The sequence below is a fragment of the Melospiza georgiana genome, chromosome 1 (assembly GCF_028018845.1).
Source record: "Melospiza georgiana isolate bMelGeo1 chromosome 1, bMelGeo1.pri, whole genome shotgun sequence".
In the NCBI taxonomy this organism is placed as follows: Eukaryota; Metazoa; Chordata; class Aves; order Passeriformes; family Passerellidae; genus Melospiza; species Melospiza georgiana.
In genome coordinates, this window is record NC_080430.1 from 13814424 (window position 1) to 13833710 (window position 19287).

General features: G+C 38.8%; 1 protein-coding gene across 3 annotated transcripts in view; it reads right to left on the bottom strand.

Annotated features, from left to right (window-relative positions):
* The window catches only part of CCNY (cyclin Y), a 120014-nt gene that overhangs the window by 22540 nt on the left and 78187 nt on the right, over positions 1–19287 (bottom strand). For 2 of the 3 annotated variants that reach the window (XM_058023185.1, XM_058023196.1), the window contains 5 exons: positions 18546–18580; positions 7931–8031; positions 4887–4922; positions 682–739; positions 458–577 (listed from right to left, as the gene is read on the bottom strand). In XM_058023185.1, the coding sequence (XP_057879168.1) occupies positions 458–577; positions 682–739; positions 4887–4922; positions 7931–8031; positions 18546–18580 (350 nt within the window). The remainder of the gene's footprint in view (positions 1–457; positions 578–681; positions 740–4886; positions 4923–7930; positions 8032–18545; positions 18581–19287) is intronic. The other variant, XM_058023205.1, reaches the window with a different exon arrangement.

Sequence of the window (19287 nt, forward strand, 5' to 3'; positions counted from 1 at the left end):
CCAACATGTCCCAGTCACTCACTGAATACTTCATGTGCCAGTCAATTCTTATTAGTGCTATCAAATCACCTACAGCTGTTCCCAAGTCTCTCCTGGGAGCTGCAGTGAGACACAGCAAACCCCCTGAAAGTTGAAGACTTTCTGCTTTTAACATTCTCTCATGTTCAGACCACCCCGTCCACCTACATTTTCTATGAGTCACTTTGGTGGCCTGGAACACTCATTTTGTGAGGCAGGACCCCAGGTTTTGTGTCACATGTTACCCAATCTCTTCTTCCTCACTTACTCAACCCATGAAATGAACTGTGGCCTCTCTTCCCATCAAGAAATCTCCTTGGTCTCCATGGTGAGAAAAAATTTCCCTGGCAACACCCAGATCTATGAAATCATACAAACACAACTTTTGAGAACAAAACTGGGTCTGTCAGCTGGCTGATGTCATCCTTCAGACACTCACCAGGGTGACAATGGCACATTCAGCAGTCAGTTGAGCAGCACTGAACAACGTCCGGACAAAGCGGTAAATCTGTTTCTGCTCCGGGTCATGTTTGTCATAGTCTGGTGGCACTTCGGATTTCTAAGGAAGAAATACTTCCAAATAGGTGACTGAAACAAAACGAAGCAGACAGAAAAAAAAAAAGACAGTTCACATGAAAGGGAAGGAGAGGCAGATGAACTTACCGAAAGGGGATGAAGGTTTTCATCAAAAATATCTAAGAGCATTCTTCCATCTGTGTCCCTAAAAGTATTAAAACCAAAGCACTGTCATTATCTGAACACAACAGCACACAACCCTCACAGACACAAGTGCACCATTCAAACTCCAACATCCCCATGCTGTGGGGTGCTTAGAAACACTGATGAAATGTGATTTTCAAATAGAGGTTAGACCTACTTTGGCATAAGCTCCTCGTGTAACATGGAATTCATACTACAAAACATGCTAAAACACTCAGCTTTCAGTGCCCGAGATACAAAACTGTTGTGCTCTTTACTATGAGGCTTAAAAAGCACTACTACGAACTTGATAAAATCAGGCCAGCTTACTCTCCTTTTCTCCTTTTTTTAACTTTTTCATGTCCACCCCTGCAATCTCTCAACTCCTCTTCCTTCTTCATTACCAACATTGTAAACGTTTACTGTGGCATTCACATTCCCTGAAAAAATTCCTTTGCCCAGGGTTTTTCTCCTGGGAAGCTGAAAGGCAGCAAGAGAGGCCTCAGAGAAAAAGAAAACAATTCTTATCTCATTTGCTTCTCCTGTGTTGTGCTCATGTGCAACGTGTTTGGGGATTGTTTCATTGGATTCTGATGTAAGTTGTTTTGACTCTTTGGCCAATCAGGGCCAAGTTACATCAGGACAAAGAGAGGAGTCACAAGTTTTCATTATCATCTTTTTAGCATTCAATAAGTATCCTTTCTGTATTCTTTAGTATAGTATTCTTCAATATAATATAGTATAATAAATTAATAAATTAGCCTTCTGATAAGATGGAGTCAGATACATCATTCTCTCCCCTCATCAGTGGACCTGCATTTACAATAGCTTACTACGAGGCAATGTTATTTTTACAGTCATCTTTTAGTTAATACATACATAGTTCACTTTTCATTTATCTAAAAAACCCTATTGTACTAATGATTTCTGAAAGCCAAAAGAAGCACATACAAACAAAAATTCAGACAAAATAATATTCTCATTCACTGGTTTCATAAGATGTTTCTCTGAAATGCCTGTAAATCAATAGCAGCAAGCACATTGATGCAACTTCACAAGCCTAACATCCAGGATGCAACATAAGATTTTTGCTGTATGTAACTTTGGCAAGGACACTAACAAACAAAACCAAGTATAACTGTACCAGAACTGGCACTTTCTGGACAGGTGCATCCCTGTGACCTACTTATTACAGTGCCATCTTTATTTTTAGCATCCCTGGTACTCTGATCATACAGTTCTTAACAAACAAACCACTGAATGTATTTTCTATCTTTGCTTAGCAGCACGTGCCTCTCAGAGCATGCAAACCACAAGTTTTACAGTGGACTCATGTCTGCAAAATACATTTATTAACTCAACAGCTGAAGGTGACTTTTCTTCCTACTAAAATGGAGGCTAACACTGGAAAGAAACACATTTTTAATATAAAAAAAAAGAAGATCTAAATTAAAACAAACAACCAACAAAACAATAAACAAAATAAAAAATAAAACCAAAACCTGGACTGGGGTGACTGGCCAGACTCTTTTAACCCTACCTAAAAAAGCAGTATCTTAATGCAGAAGTAGTCTCCCTGAAAAGGTGGTGTGATACAGTGAACTATGGCACTCCACAATGCAAATAATTTCCTATTTTATTTCTTCAGGTTGTAGCTGCTGTATGCTGTGAAGTCACACCTGACTGCCCTCAAAAATCTATTTAAAAAACTTGAGAGGTTTTTGTCTTCACTAAAACTTACATTGTACTCTTTCAAAAATGGACCATCTACTGATTACTCAAGCATTCTTTATGGTCAGCTTGCTGCGGTTTATTTTATTTCTTTAGCAAATTCACCAATGCTTATGCATTCCTTCAAAAACAAGATGAGCGTAGTTTTTTAGTTACTTGTTGAGTAGCCAAGACAACAAAACATGAAGAACACCGATCAGTATAACCATGATAGGAGACACTGGGAAAGGGAGGAATGATAACTGGAATGCTACAATCAAATGAATTGTGAGAAACATGTGAAGAAATAAGATATTTCATGCATAGCTTCTCAAAAAAATGTAGATTGGTGAGGGTTTAAAACATTAGGAAGTAATTTTGGTTTAAGTCCCCTATGCAGGAGAACAGGACCAACTAAATACTGTCTAAAATGAATTATTCTCTGGAAAAGGAGATGCTTGACTCATTTTCTATCAAAATGAACCTTGAGTCAAAGAGTCACAGTGGTTTCATACTCCCCATCCCCCTTAATGAACCAAAATCTCCCACATACGTCAACAACTTCCTTTTCTCCTATAACAGCACGAAACAGAACATATGTTTTGCTCTTGCTGTTTCAGCAGCAAGCACAACTGAGTGCTGTTATCACATTGTCCCTCCATTCCCAAATCAGAGAGAACCCAAGAGTGAGCAGTTGTTTCACATCCCTCATTCCAGAGTTTCTCACTGACACACATGAGCCTGGCTCCAGCATCACTGCTGGGACTGTCCCAAGGGCAGGCACAGCACTTCCCCACCCCAGGCATTCCAGGGAAAGCAGCAGCAAGCAGTTTCCTGAATCAATCACCTCTCCATCCCAAAAGTGAAAGGACAGACAGCAACTTTCCCAAGAAAGTAACAGTCAGAATGCATTTGTTTTCAATATGCTGACACAGTAGTCTTTATTTTATAAAGGTCTGGTCTCTCTGTCTACCAGCTGTAGGTCACATTTGCATCAGGCCTTGCAAGCCAACAAATGGGCATAATTTACTGCAGACAGGGATCAGCTCCATGGCAAACAGCATAGATGGCCATGTCTGGCACACTGTGGCTCTGGATTCTTCCTGCTCACTTGAGAATCCTTACTGAGGTCTCTTACCGCTTGTAGTCTCTGATGTGTCCAACTCTCTCAAGCCTTTTACTCAGCTGCCATGATACTTTGGAGAACACTTAATTTATTTCCACAAAACTTTGGAGTCTGATTATCTTTGAGATCTCTATTATTTAGTCAAGCATAGCAAAAACTGACTAGCTAACTAATCCAGGGACTATGGAAAAAAGGGAGAAAAGGAACCACAGATGGATAAACAAGTAATCCAAGCATGACCACTCATGCCTTATTTCTTGGTAAATGAGATTAAAAGTTCGAGAGAAGATTTCACTCCAACTTTTGCTTTATACACTGCCATGTTTCAGGCCAAGGCCCACTGATGTCTTAGAAAGACTTCCAAGAGCTTAGAGAGGGAATCAAGCCCTAAGCCCTTCTGCACATATAAAGGATTCTCTTGAGATGTCAGCCTTGTTAAGAAGTGTGATGGGTTCCAGTGACCTGAACCATGGTCCTGAATGACGTACCAGCTGAACTTTAAACTCATGAGTAATTCCTTTTGTTCTAGTTGGACTTCTGATAGTCCAGAAGAAAAAAAGTCTAAGTGGCTTGATAAATCAAGATCTAAGCCAAGTTCTCTGAAAAGGCCAATTGAAAAACCATGGACACAAAAGTAACTTGAATTATTTATACAACCTCTCCTTAGAAATGTCAGGAAATATTATTTTAGGATACTGTGACGTATCATGAGGACAGGGAATTTAAGATACAAAAGCACAATTCAACATGAAGAAAACTCACGTATGTGCCAAGTCGCTTTTTAGAGAACCTTTTTTCTATTAATTTTCCATCAACTTGACTGAGCAGAGATCTAAAACATACTACACCAGGAGAGATAAGCCAGGACCTGCTCTGTTTCTGAGGCATCTTGAATGACATCTATTCACAATGCCACTCTTACTGTATAATTCAAGGGTTTTATTTCAAAATCCTAACTGGTCACTTATAAACACAGTTACCTTTACAAAGGTGCAGCTAAAAATACAAAACTGAAAGATACTGTTCGGATTTTTCTACATGTAAGTGCAACATATGCAACAATGCAGAAGTGCCCCATATAAAACCAAACACTGGATGATCAGAGCTTTTCAATGTTGAGCTGTAGTTCCAATTTTATGGTACTTAATCCTCCAATTTTAATTTTTCTACGTAAAATAATACCTATCTAAAATGTGTGTGTTTTTTATTGCTAGCCTGTAAGTTAAGAAAATGAGTACCCAAAAACATTTTGAAAGAAACTAAGCATGGATTTTTAGGGTTTGAGCAGTTCACTTGTTTCAATAAAAGATATTTTCAGTAACTATTCACATACCTGTTTTTGATGTGGTAATATATTGCAAGAGCTACACTGTAAAGAAAAACACAGAGTTAATATCTCAGGACTGGCATATTATATTTTCTGCCATATTGCATGCAATTTAAAACCTAGCACAAAGCATGACAAACAGTATATGGTCAACAGTCAATTTTCTTTTGTTCACTCTTAGATATCAGGAAAACTGCTATAAACAGACAATTTTATAATGTTTGTTTTGTACACTCCCACTATATCCTTTTTACTAGTAATTAAGAAATTTACTTCATGTTATTATCATATTCATATTATCTTCTTATTTCATGTATCAAGTTGCACATACTTCCCATTTAATGCCCTACTCCACTAAACCCAATGATTAAACTCCTGACTTGCAATGCTGAAGACAAAGCACCACAAGCATTGGACATTCTCTTTAGTTTTGCTGCCAGGTTAACACAAAATGTTTTAATCACCATTGGCTTATGATTGTATATTTAAATCCATTGCTTGTGTCTGTCTTTATATAGCTGCTCAAACAGCAGACTCAAACACCACTCTCCTACAGTTTTATAGCATCAACTTACTTATTTTAACTCAGGAAAGACAACTCCCTGAATAACTAACTGCATTATGCATTTCCCCTACTCTCAGCCACACATCAAAGCACCCCTGCTTATGTTCTGCACACAGACAAAAAGTGTCCTTATATTCATAGAAAGTTAAGGTTTTGATTACATACACAACTAACAGATCTCATTTTGTTCTCATGAGATGGAACAAAATTAAAGCATGGATCCTTATGATTATCCTACAGTTCCCAACTCCCAGCTCATGCTTTACTCACAACATATTTTTATTGAAGAATGAAGCCGAGCCAGCACTCTTCCCTTACTTACAGCAGCAGCATAAAACCAATTTAAGCTAAAGGGGAAAGAGGATGGAGGAGGGAATTCACTGATTCTCTTTGTGGACAGTTTGTTTCATCAGTGATTCACTGCAAGATGTTTATGTCTTTTACTGATGCAAAATTCCCCCCTTTTCCTTAAAACACCTTTTAAGGGTCAAGCAGTTGCTCTCTGATTTTATTTCAGAATTTTTATATGAAAACTGAGATACTGCATGTTAGGAAAAAAAAATGTTTGAGCTAAAACTCCAGCAGAATTTTATACTATTTCAGGTTTGACTGGAGGTTTTTTGAACAGCCATACAGTAGAAAACATTTTTCTCCATTAAAAGCAAATATATTTTACTAAATTTTTATGAGCTTTTACTACCTGTATTACACGTTTTTAGATCATACATGCTTTTTAAATTTGGCTTTTTTCTACAAGCACATATTTAAGGACTCAGGATGTACCACAGACATTTAAAGACCACAGCTGTTACTCAACACAAGAAAAACCCACATTTATGAATGAATTTGATTTGACAGAAAGATATTCACAAGATAAATTAATCTTAAAATTTAATTTTAAATTATGCCCCTAGGAACACACTTGCAGCTTCAGTTCACTTAATGAAAGCAGATGCAAGAATCCATGTGCACAGCTCTGCTTGCTGCCCATATGGTTGCCTTTGTAACAAAATGTCAAATTAAGTTTAGAAAATATTTACTATTTAGAAATCTGTATCAGAATCTGACAGTCTCTCAGGGCTGCAAGAGAGTAACTCACCCAAGTTTCATTCTACCTTTCATACACTGGTTCAGCTGGCACTAAGAGTGCAGAAATGATGATTATGGAGCTTTCCATCACTCTACCCCAGCCACCCTGACTGCTGCAGATGCTGCAGTGGATACAGCAATATTTTAAACACACCAGTGTATAACATGACCTAGAAGAGATGAGCAAAATGCCTCCCTCAGATTTATCTATGTGCAATAGTTATTTTCCTGCAGAGACTGCAAGGTGTGGGGGAAAAATGAAGTTGTCCTACAGAAGCAATAATCCTACTGTCTCCTTACCCTTCAACCTGCCAAATGTGCAGCTGGACAGCAGATGCAAAGAGTTTGTGTGCCAGAGTTCAGTTTCTCACCCTCTGTGGTCCCTTCTCAAGCCCTCTGAGCCCTTGCAGCTTCCAACCCTCCCCATGCTGGCAGCCTGGCCTGAGCCCTGCAGAGCCCTGCCCCATCCCAGCACGGGCTCCTCCAGCTCTTCTGTCCCCACCATGCACCTGAGTCCCTCCCAAACACACCAACCTTCTCCCCACTATCAGCTCGTCCTTCTGTGACCTGAAAATGCTTCTTGGCTGCTGCACCTGAACTCATCTCTTCTTCCCACGAGTCATGGCAGGTATAATGCAAAAAGAATCCCAAAACCCACCCAAAAGGCTGCACTTCTGGTGTGTACAAAGGTTTTTAGAGCAGAAGAGTATGAGATTCAGGGAGAAAAAAAGCCCAAACACCTCAGAAAGGGAAAACCTTTTTCAAGTGTTAATCAGAACTATTTTTAAGTTACTAGTGACAGAAACATGAAGAAAAGCAAGACTATATTCCAGGCAGAAAGAGCTGATGAGGAATCAGGCATCAGTTTAACTACAAAACCTCTCTCCTCTCCCCTGTTTTTCCTTTAACAGAAAAATTAAGGACTGTCTTAGTGACCACATTACAAACTCCTTTGGATGTGCTAGTCTAAATAGATTTGTCTCTCATGTAACACCTCTGCAGCAGAGATATTGTCTTAAATTTTTGCATTTGTGTACACCAAGGTAACCAACCTACAGCCAACTCAAGAGAGGCTATCAGCAATCACTAACAAAGAGCACAAAATGCCTGAGCATTTGGTCTCTATTTTCCTCTTACTGTACAAAATGGAAAGAACAATACTCTACAAATATCAACTTCATTTCTCTCCAACAGTAAAAGGACACCAGTGAAATTTAAAACACTCATCTGAGACATCACCCAGTAACTCTGCAGCATGACTGATTAAACAATTTTATTACTTATAAAAAAAACTAAAACCTTTGAAGCTTGCTTAGGAGGGGTTCATAAATAGGTATACATAAATACACACATAAAATGTAAGTGCTAGCAAAAACAAATAAATTGTAAAACCCACCATTTGATGGTATACTTGAGGTTTGGTTGACTGACCGTGCTGTCATCCAGGAAAATAGTGGAGCAGGAACTGTACTTCCTTCTCAACTGCCCAGGAGGATGCTATCAAAAACATGCAAAAGAACAATAGCAAATATGTAATACCAAAGCATTTTTAGAGGAAATGTAAGAATTTTAAAAAGACAAATTTCTCTCTCACATGATGCACACAGTAATGTGATCACGTTTGGAAGCAGTTCAGAAAGTTGAGGAATAATTAACAGTGCAAAAGTCACAAAAATCCCTGCCTGAGACTTAATAATGCTTTCAAGTCACAAATCCCTTGTGTCTCTCCTTCCCCAAAAACATGCAAAATTTTTTCTGCAGGCTTACTCAAATACATACATACACTTGGAAAGCAAAGATGAATAAGGCCTATATTTTTGTCCTTATTCCAAAAGAGTAAATGGAAGAGTGAAAAAGAAATTGTGTTAGCAAAGACTAGTTCAGCAACAAATATAAAACTATGCTTGCAGAAAAAAAAACCCTAAAACCCTCAAAAAAGCTCCTAACAGAATGAAACAAGGGAAAGAGGTCTTTAGACTATAACTACAAAATTAATAAGGAGAATTCATTAAAAATAATTTATCAATAATAGATTGTTAGCAGAAAGGAAGAAAACTGATCAAAGAACAGAAGAAAAGAGTATAAGCAAATAAAAATACCCCATATCCTAACACAACAGGTTTTCAATATATTTCAATCCTTTTGCTGCACTACCATAGAAAAACACTGAAAAATCCAGCCAAAAAACTGGCATTTGAGAACTCTGGTTATTTCTAAACATTTTTTGCTGAGAGAGTTTCTCCATCAGCTGTTTAGAGTAGGCAGGACTCCACCAGGCTGAAGAGAACAGTTTCAATCACATCAGCTAATAGCTCTCACAGTTCTTAATCCTTTTGGATTCTATCTTTGCTTATCCCATCTACATTAGCAAATAATTTGACCAAGAACCTATGTCAGTAAAGTGAAGATCACTCAAATTACACATTTAACTCACTACAGAATAGGTTTAAAATTCAGTTGGCACATCAACATGGAAATTTTAATTCATCTTACAATTAATGTAGTTTCCAGTGTTTCAGTGGAGAGACCAAGTTCAATCCCATCAGCAGAATTCAGAGGTATTTACCAGCTCAGAGCAACTGAGTATCCAGGATACAGTCCTGTGACTCCTACCTCAGCACATCTTCCCCTGCCCACTTTCTAAAACAGATATTATTACAAGTGCCAGCATCCATCAGCTCACCAATGCTCCACTTTCCATAGGCAGCTGACTTCTTAATAGCATTCACTACACAGACAGACAGACTCCTAGCAAAACCTACACACATCTAAGTCATATTTCTGTATTTCACATCTATAAGTGAAAAACCAGTCTCCTGTTAATTGAAAAAAACCCAACATTTTCTGAAGCTACCACAATTATAGAAACATTATGTTCAAATTATCTGAAAGCTTACAAACAAATTCTAGCAAGGTCCTTCACTTGACCAATAAAATTGTTGGCTGAGCTTCTTTTCTTGGGAATGAAAAAGTTCACCAAGAAAATGAGAAACACCCCTTTTCAAAAATCCTTCAAGACTTTGGAAAGGTACTTTGTAATACTGTGAAAGCTGACAATCCATCTACCTTCCAATCTATTGTACGTTAGACAAGAGAGAAAAACTAGAAATACTGTGAATATTAATGCCATAAAATTTATTAACTAGCATTGATGCACACAGAAAGAATTACTAGGGGGCTGGTGATTCATAGCTCTTATTCTACCATAGCTGAGTTTAAATATCTGCATTCGTCTGTTGAGTACCTTCCACAGGCATGATAAAGGCAAAGCTACTTAAAAACAACAAAAATGAAACTCTAGCAGCTAGGGGGGAAAAGGGAGATATACACACATCTCAGCATTGTTATTTAAAAAAACCCAACACATGGAAAGCTTTCTTTCTGCATAGTAAGTGTCAATATGCTTTAAAGGTTTAGATAAAATTTAAGATAAATATACCGGACTCATTCAAGGCAAACAACTAAAAAACAGAAAATAACTCTATAGCAACATCACTATCAGATTTAAATTTTCCTATGTAAACAGCACTCTAACATTTGACACGTCAATAATTAGAGCAATGCACCTTATTTCTGAAACCACCACATAACAGAATTCTTCTTGGGTTTTCAGCCCACATCTCACTTGGTTAGGCTTGGAACTTTTCACACCTCAGGAAAATATGTGGTATCTCATGCCTCACTTTCTGTTCACAACAACTTGGCAGGAAGAAGCACCTCTGCCAGTCAGAAGAATGGTGCCAATTATAAAGCCAATTACAAATTATGCATCCTTGGGTAAATATACACACACCTGTGCCACGTGAATAACTGACCTGTCAGGAGATCAGCATCCCCAGCTTCTACTCTGAGGCCCAACTGCAGCCATATGATGCAGCAGGTAACATTTTCTGCCTTTGCCAATTGCTGGAAAACACCCTTAGTTTCATACTTCATCTTGACTAAGCTGGGAGATGTGTGAAGTGCCACAGTTCAGTCAGAGACCTTTCTGAGCCCCCAGAAAATGCTGCACAGGAACCTTCTGCATCCTTGCACAGGACCAAAGGGGTTACTGTGCATCAGCTCAGCATTCAGCACTGTCCTACAGACAAACTCCCATGGCCATTTCAATGGGATAGGTTTATGACCAAAATTGTACAAGAGCTTCACACCTTTGTATTTCAAATCCATCACAGCTCACCACAAAAATGCTCCCATTTAGACAAGTCAGAGAGGCTCTAATTAAGAAAAAAAAACCAAAAGAGCTGAGAATGACTACAGAGCATTTGGAGAAATTAGCCAAATCATCTAACAAGATCTTTCTACGGTTCTATCCCATCATAAGGCTGGTACAGGGAAAAGGACAGACTGGGACACCTCCTTTTGTAAATTTTCATATGCAAAAATGAGCATAGGACACGTGTGAAGCTTTGACAACCTCTGCTATTCCAAACATTTACTAATTCAAAACACTCACTGATATGAAGTGGGACTCACTTGATATATATTTTCAGTAGCTACAGTATTATTGCTGTAGCCAAGACATTCCTTAGATGTCATGCCTCTCAATTTCATCTCACATAAAACTCCCAAAGGGCAAACCAAGGAAAACATGGCAGGTAAAAACTACTTGGAAAACTATATTCTGGTCAGCTAGAGAACACTTGAAATTGGAAGGTTGAAGTAAGGGAAATCCTACAGAGGTACCAGTCAACTCCACATAAAATACTGACCAAAAACTTGGATCACAGTACCAAAGTATTTTTTATCGAATTTGCAGCTGACATTAACCTGCAGAGGACTTTTTTCTTTAAAAAATGCAATATATCAATAGAATTTATAGAGTTACCATATATGCAACAGAGTAGAGCACCCATCCACTCTGCCCCTGGAATTTTATGTCCAGTTTTTGACACTTTTTCAAGAATTCAAGCATAATGAATTTATTTCAGAGAGTCTGGAGGACAGAGAAGCAACATCAGTCAGAGATTTGAAAAACCTGATTTACAAGGGACAGCTGGCAGGCTGGAAAGGTTTTCTCCAGGAACAAAGCAAAAATAATGGCCTTAATTCATGTTGAAGGAAGCTACAAAGAAAAGGACATTGTTGTCCATGACCCTTGTGGGTGGGATAAGAAAGAGCAGGCTTATATTAAACTATGGAAAATTAAGATTGTGCATGAAAGTGTGAGACGTGTTTTTGCCATCACCTCTTAAGCCACCACCTTTTTCTAATAGCAGGGATACCTTAAATTACTTGAGCAGCGATAGAATCTCCATCACTGAAAGTTGTTCAGAAGAGAGAAAAAAACATAGACCAGGCACAGCTTAGACACAGGCTTCTGCTTCTCGACAAGAAACTATACTGAACAAGCTCTTGAGATGAATTCTGGACCAATCTTCTAACATTTGGTGGAGAGGATTTGTAGTTCTTTACTCCAGAAACAGTTGCTATTTTTCTCATTTGAACCAAAGACATCCACTAAGAAATGCTGACATTCATTATTCACAATGAATATGAAAAAGGTGCTTTGTGGAATTTCTTAACAGGAAAAGATATAGAACAGAAAACTGCTTTATAACTTGCTAAGTCTTTGAATGTGCTACAGAAAAAGCCCTAACAGATCAAGATTCAGCTTCCAATAATGCAGGTGCTCCTAGCTCTTGAGACTAGCAGTTGTTTTTCCTTTGCACAAAAGTACTAAGCAAATATCACCACTTTATTTTCTTCCAGCTTCATCCTGACATATTCCAATTTTCCAAATCCCATGTGCTTTAAGATGTTTGGACTACAGGTTTTTACTTGAAGATTACATAAAAACATTTTATCAGAAATTTAATGGCTTGGTTTGCCATCAAAATGATACAAACACTGCAGAATTGCTTCTGGGTACCTGCTCTGAAAGGGATCACAATGAATTCCTAACTTTTTCACAATGAGAACGTACAAGAGAGTTAATTTCCCTGAGGAAGCATGACTTAGAAATTAGATTTAATTTGTGGGCAAAGAAGAAATGTTACTATTTCTTTTGTTAAAGTAGGCACTTCAGAGGGGTTTTGTGTAGTAACATCTAATGGATGGTGCACATTGCCCAAAACCCACACTCAGAATTGACCTGAAGGGCCAGCTCTGGCCTCTCCAGCAGCACTAGGGTGGCTCTCTGCCCTGAAACTCAGCAGGATTCATTTGTTGGGGCACAACACTCCCCTAATGAAGCTTTTGTACCAGCGCTGGTCCTCAGCCAGCCAGCTTCCAGTTTGGCAAAACAGCTTTCAGCCTTTTCTAGTGTTCTTTCGCACTTGTCCATCAAAAGATGATTTGGAGCTCCTGTACTACATAATGACAGTAGTTTCTCTGCTTCCTGCAAACCAGGTGTAAGATGGTGCATGATTTTAAAAAGTCCTATTAAATAATATTTTCCCCCCCGGAAAAACTGAGGCTTGCTTGCACCCGTCTGTGCAGACATGCCCATTAGCTTCCAGGCAGTAGAGGCTGGCCAAGATGTTAAAAGGCAAAACTGGCACATAAAAGTGCACATAAAGCCAAATTACAACAGTAAGCAAAAATACCAGGACTGCTTCTGACTTGGAAAAGGGAGGTTCCTATCTTGAGGATCTTCTGTTGCTTCAGGACATGATTTCCTTTTGACAACATTTTTCAAAGAAGAAACATGATTTTACAAGTCAACAAATTACTTCCCAAATCAAGCAAACCCTGCAACACAATTCTCTGCATGGCTCTGCAAAGCTCTGCACTAATTTTCATCTTGCATAATGCCAATACAGCAAAATTGTCTACCTTTGGTACATCTACCAGAACAAAAGTAATAGGAAACTGCACCATTGTATGTTCATCTTCCTCTGCCAACAACTACAATTTAAAAAAAATCCAGTCCAACTACTCTTAAGTAATTGGAAAAGTAAAAAGTAAACCTCTTGTTCCTCATGATTCAACTTTGCCCTCAGCTGAAGTTTCACCAATGTTGATAATGCCCAAAACTAGCTTAGCTTGGACTAGATCTGTACTTGCAAGTTTTTGGCTCTCAAAGCTCATCCTTACTCATGCCAACTATAGAAAATGATGTCAGTAGACCACTGAGCTCCTGAGGGGCTCAGCAACCAACCACCAGTAAACTCCTCTGCAGCACATGCAGGCCCTATTTAACCACTGATAAAGCACCCTGCTTTACAAACATGAAAGATTAAATATTTCTTTGACTGTTAAAATCAGCTCAAAGGCTTATATTTACAAAGCATGTAATTGCTACTGTTGTGCAATTTCACCAGAGGGACTTTATTACATCCCCAGCAAAGCAAGTATTACACAGCCCCTTGTAAAAGAGCTGTCCTGCATGTTCTCATTCCAACTCCAAGGTCATCTTTTGTTTCTCCCCATTAAAAAGTTTATCACTTGACATAACCTAGCGCCTTGAGGCTGACAAGACAGGTAAAATTCTTCACCCTAGAAGACAGGAAAAGAAGCTAACTACAAGACTTTAGAAAAACACATTTCAAACAGTAAATTTAGGTAAGCCATTAAAAAAAGCCTGTTAATTTTAACTTACTAGATGCCTGGAAAGAATCTTAAGCAGCATCTATTAGGAATGGCATCAGTGTAGGGAATCTGCTAAATGGACCAGGTGGCCTATAAAGGCCCCCTCTAGACCTGCTTTTTGTGTGACTGTGCAATGGAAAGGAACAAAGGCCACATTAAGCAATCTCTAGAAGAACTTCAAGAGCACCTGAGAAGCCTCTAACCTGTTTTTCAGTTTATTTTGTTCTTCTCTTCAAGTAAGGAATTAAAATACCTTAAGGAATTTGGACAGCAATTATAAGCCTTTACAACAGCCAGCCTCAGGCAGTCCACTTGAAAACAACATTTCATGTTTTATGTTATGTTTTGTTTTCACAGGTTAAACTACTTTTCAGACTATGCTCCCATTTCAGCATGTATCTTATTTACTCATTAATCACTAGTTGACAGTGTTTGATTATCAGTCACATGTCCAGTAGTTTTACAACAGGGAAGCAGAGCAGCCTCTTGATTCAATCTGACAAGAAAATTTGGGAGCTACATAGGAAGCATGCAAAAAGGCGCATGGAAATTGTTCTTGCCTCAACATGTACAGCAAAAGACCCAACTGCTCTCTGCAAGTCCCCAGTACTGTGTCTGGGGAGAAGCTTCCCCTGATGTGAATCACTACAGGGTCACTTACAAAGACCAGGACTGTGACACGAGTGTTGCCCAGTAACTTTTCCCCAAGATGATGAAAATTCAGGTTTATACATAGATGTTAACTTTTCTACTTGGAATGATAAAAATAGTATTAGTTTGCTGGAATTTAACATCCAGTTGCCAGGTGGCAGACAGTGGAAGCCATGTCCAGATCCCTAAAAAAGACAACGATGAAAGGTTGCTGTTGCTACAAGGCTGGCAAGGAGTCTCCAAAATAAAATATGCAAAGGTGAGACATTATTTCCTTTTATTTTCTTTCCCTTTTCCTACCCTTTATCTTCCTTCAGAAATATAGAAACATGTGAAAAATACTCCTTAATTTTAAGGGGTATTACTACTCATAAACATAGATTCATTTTATGAGTGTATCTCACCTAGAAGAGAAGTAATTACTTGGGCTAACAGAGCAGTTTCTCCTTGTCTGAAAGGGAACATTTCTAGAAAAACTTGAAAGAGAAAACAACCTTTTTTTCTCCCCTCACCCTGCTCCTTTCCTTTACAAAAAACACAGTAAAAAAAGAACTGCCTACTGCAACAACAATAAAAGATTCACTCTTTCTCCACCACCTCCTCTAAAAACACAAAGCACGTCTGTCTTCCTGTTTGCTTTCCTTGTACAGGCAGAGACACTGATGCAATCTCTCCTCTCTGAGAAAGGAAACACCCCTATCTCAGTCTGCATCTTGATCCCTCTCAGCAGCTTGACTAAGCAGATTAAAAGACATGTGCACACCAAGGCAGCATAAAAAAAGCCATAAAATAACAAAAAACACTGACTGCCAGTGCAATGGAAAGAGAAGCAGAGTCTGCTGCAACTGCTCAGGAATTAAAACAGGCTGGAAGAAAGCAAACAGGTCAGGTACATTGGAGGGAGGGAACTTTCAGCATCATTCCCAGCCTGTCATGTGTCTTGGGCCCTATGGGAACTCAGAGATGGCAGCTCCTCCATAGCACTCTGTCACTCCCTCCTTTCATTCTTTCCCCACCCCAAAAAACAAGAGCAGCTGCTGGCTTCTTCCATCACACCTACTGACAAGGTGAATCTGAAACATGGCAACTGTCAGCTCTTGACAAAGTGTAACAAATCAAAGCAGGAGCCCACCACTTGTGTTTGGGGATCACAGGAAACTATTCAGGCAATTAACATATCCTACAAACAAAAGCAAGTGAGAAGGGAAAAGAACAGTGGTGTGATCATGCTAAGAAAGTGCATTTTTAAATGAGGAAGAGACAATACTAATTTTTTTTTTCATAAGTAATATCTCAAAACTACATTTGTATAAATCACTAATCTGTTACTACACAGAATTTGGCAAGCAGTTAAAAAAAACCCACCCAGCTTTTCTTGACAGTTCTCTTTCTAACCAGCCCCCTATATCACTTGGGAAAAATTCAATTCTGCCTGCAAAATAACCAATTATGCAGATATTGCATAAAAAGATAAAAATACTTTGTTGCTCATCTTGGTAATTTATCACAAAAGGAGAATAAGCATGAAAAAACAACAACAAAAAAGATGACATCATTGAAAAACCACAAAAGAAAAATGTGCTGCATTATGGTGAGGAGTTCTTTAAAAAAAAAAAAGACAAAATAATAACAGTACAGAATTTGTGTCCTCTGGAATGTTTCCACCAGAGAAGATGTGGGGACCCAGCACTTCACATCAACAGGGAAACAGATGAGTAGCAAAAGCTCCTGTTAGCATACACTGAGAAACAGTGGAAAAGAATGGATCAATCTATAGAGTATATCATAAACCATTGTACCATGTAAATAAAACCCATCATTTGTCACATACAACTGTTAAATCTAACTAATTCCTTCAATTTCTTCCAACAAGGTGATATAAAAACCATGATGGTTCCCTGCAGTCTGAAAATGTAAAGACAGTTTCCAGTTGCAAGTCACAGCTACCCCTTCAAAAAGGATTACCCAGTTTGTACACCAGGTTCAGCATTTAAGATTTAGGAGGTGCTGAATAAATACTCACAGGTGTGCTGAAGGAACAACCTAAAATATTACAGGACATGTTTGAAAATACAGCTTTTATCTATGAGTATTGCCTAAAAAGCTTAACTGACCTGTAAAGACAGAGACATGGTAAGGACTTCAGCCTCATAAAGGTTATTTTTAGCTTTGTAATTCAGAAGAAGTACTTTTTAAGTACAAAGACTTAAGGTAGCAGTAAACCACTGAGGGAAGTTTACACTACTGCAACCTCAGCCAATATTTTGAATGGGACTTGGGAGGGGAAAAACAAAACAAATTAAGAAGAGGTACAGTACTTAGCACATCAACTGCATATGCTGCTACACTGAGCTCCCAACAACACAACTCCTCAGTGATATGATCACCCTTCTCTTTCTTGTGGTATGTCCAGCCTCACCTAAAATCACTTTATACCAGAGTTTGCACTAGGGTGCTTCCAGCAGCATCTGTAATAACCATCTGTGTTAATCTGCTGGAGGAATCAGAACTCACAGCACAATTTGTACATATGAAATTGTTGGTACTTAGTACACATTATAAAGTTTACAGGAAGCCACTACACTGGCTTTCCAAGTAATTTTATAACAAGACAACAGCTCTGCAAATTACCCTCACATGCACTATAAACAATGGGAATGTTTTATAGGGGATTAGAAGATGAGGACCAAGAACATCTGCTAACCTAGTGAGGGCAACATTAAGGGTTTTGTAAGCCTCACAGTATCCCATGACTTCTCAGAATCTTAACTCTTGGGAAACTGAAAATCTCAGCTTGCTTTGACAGCCATGCAGCAGTTTCAGAAATACTCAACACCAACCAGTTCTATCAACAAGTGAAGCAGCCCTGCCCTCTCACCCCACACAGCAGTTCATTCCTGCCCTCGTGGCTCCCTCCCTTTCTGCAGGTGTGAGCTCTGGAGTGAATCACAATTAGGAGTCCCACTTTAGCATTCAGCTGAAACCACCTGCATTTGTGCCCTGATCCAGTTTACCTGGACCTAGACAAGTGTCCACTTCAGCACAAAGAGATGAAGTGGGTATAAAGCATATCTGTTTGTTTCAGCAGCTGTCGTGTCATAAAAATGAAATAGAGAAAAACTTGAGAGCTTCTCCCCATTCACCTTAAAGGCAAACATAGCATTTGGTAGAAAATGAGTTCTTTCCCTTCTCAATTTTACTAAGCCATGACTCCGCATATTTCAGCACAAGGCTTCACACATTGGTTCCAGGTGCTTCAGCAGTACAAACAATTCTAACTGAGGTGAAGAACCTGTTCCTGTACCAAAGCAGGCTACAGGGCATTTGCTCTCAGCTTCACTGAGAATTTGATTCAAACAGAAGAGAACTGAATTGAAAAATGCCCAGGGTATATAAGCATATCAACCCCCTGTCTTCATACTCAGCATGTAGCACATGTCAATTCACATTTACCTTGCATCAACACTTCAGAACAACCATGTAAATATCCAATGCTGTAGTTGTCTGCCAATGCAAACTTAGATACAAATGTAATCTAAAGTTTCAAGAGCTTCTGTAGTAATTTTAAAAATCATAGCAACATGTGCAGCTCTTTTTCCCAGATACCAGTTACCTATGTACACTGCTTGTTTGCATAATACTGTCTTAAAAATCAACAGATTTGTTCCACTAACTCAATAGTCAAGGCCTACACTTCAGGATCCTGATGCACAACAAACATGTGAAGCATCAGCACCCTCTCAGCAATGTGGAAATCACGAGTGATAGCTCTCATTTATAATATAGACAACAAGGAGAAAGCTGCATAGCGAGGCATTTTCACTTACGTGGTTTATATAGAGACTCTTGCGTTTTTCTCTCACTGCAAAAACACAAAATATGATAGAAATATTACATGACTATTTTTCCTGATTAAGCTTCTTATACACCATTTATAATAAAAAGAACAGGAGGCTATTTACGTGCAACATTATAATTGCTTTTGCACTAACCAAGTATATTTATATAGCAAACACAGAAGAAACACATATCTGTATGCATAAAGGCATTTATGTTCACTAGCATGGTGATGGGTTAAAATTCTCATCCATTGGGATACTTCACCAGGTGCTGGCCCACATGGGCAAGCTAATAGCAGTAAGCTGCAATCCAAGGTAGCAGTGGCTTGGCCATTCTTGCCCAGCTCTCTGTGTGGGCACTCCTGAGCCACCAGTGCCTTCATCCAAGGCACCTGGCTGCAAAGTGGCCTACACTACTTTGCAGGTATGAAAGCACCTAAACAGCCACACCACGGAGTTAGCAAATTCTCATCACAGCTTACTGGGCACTAACTCCCACAGAGAAGCCTTAAAACTGTATGGATTACACCACTGCCCCCAATAATGATCAGGCACAAGCCTGAAGCTATTATTCATGTTGGATGTAACAATGAAAATCTATTTCCTTGGTGAGTATGAACCAGTCACCACAAGCAATGGTTGCAAGTCAAAGCCACAATTAGCCAAAACAGTCAGAAAGTAAACAGCAACAAAAAAGGAGATAGATGTATAAAGTCTTAATTGTCAGGAA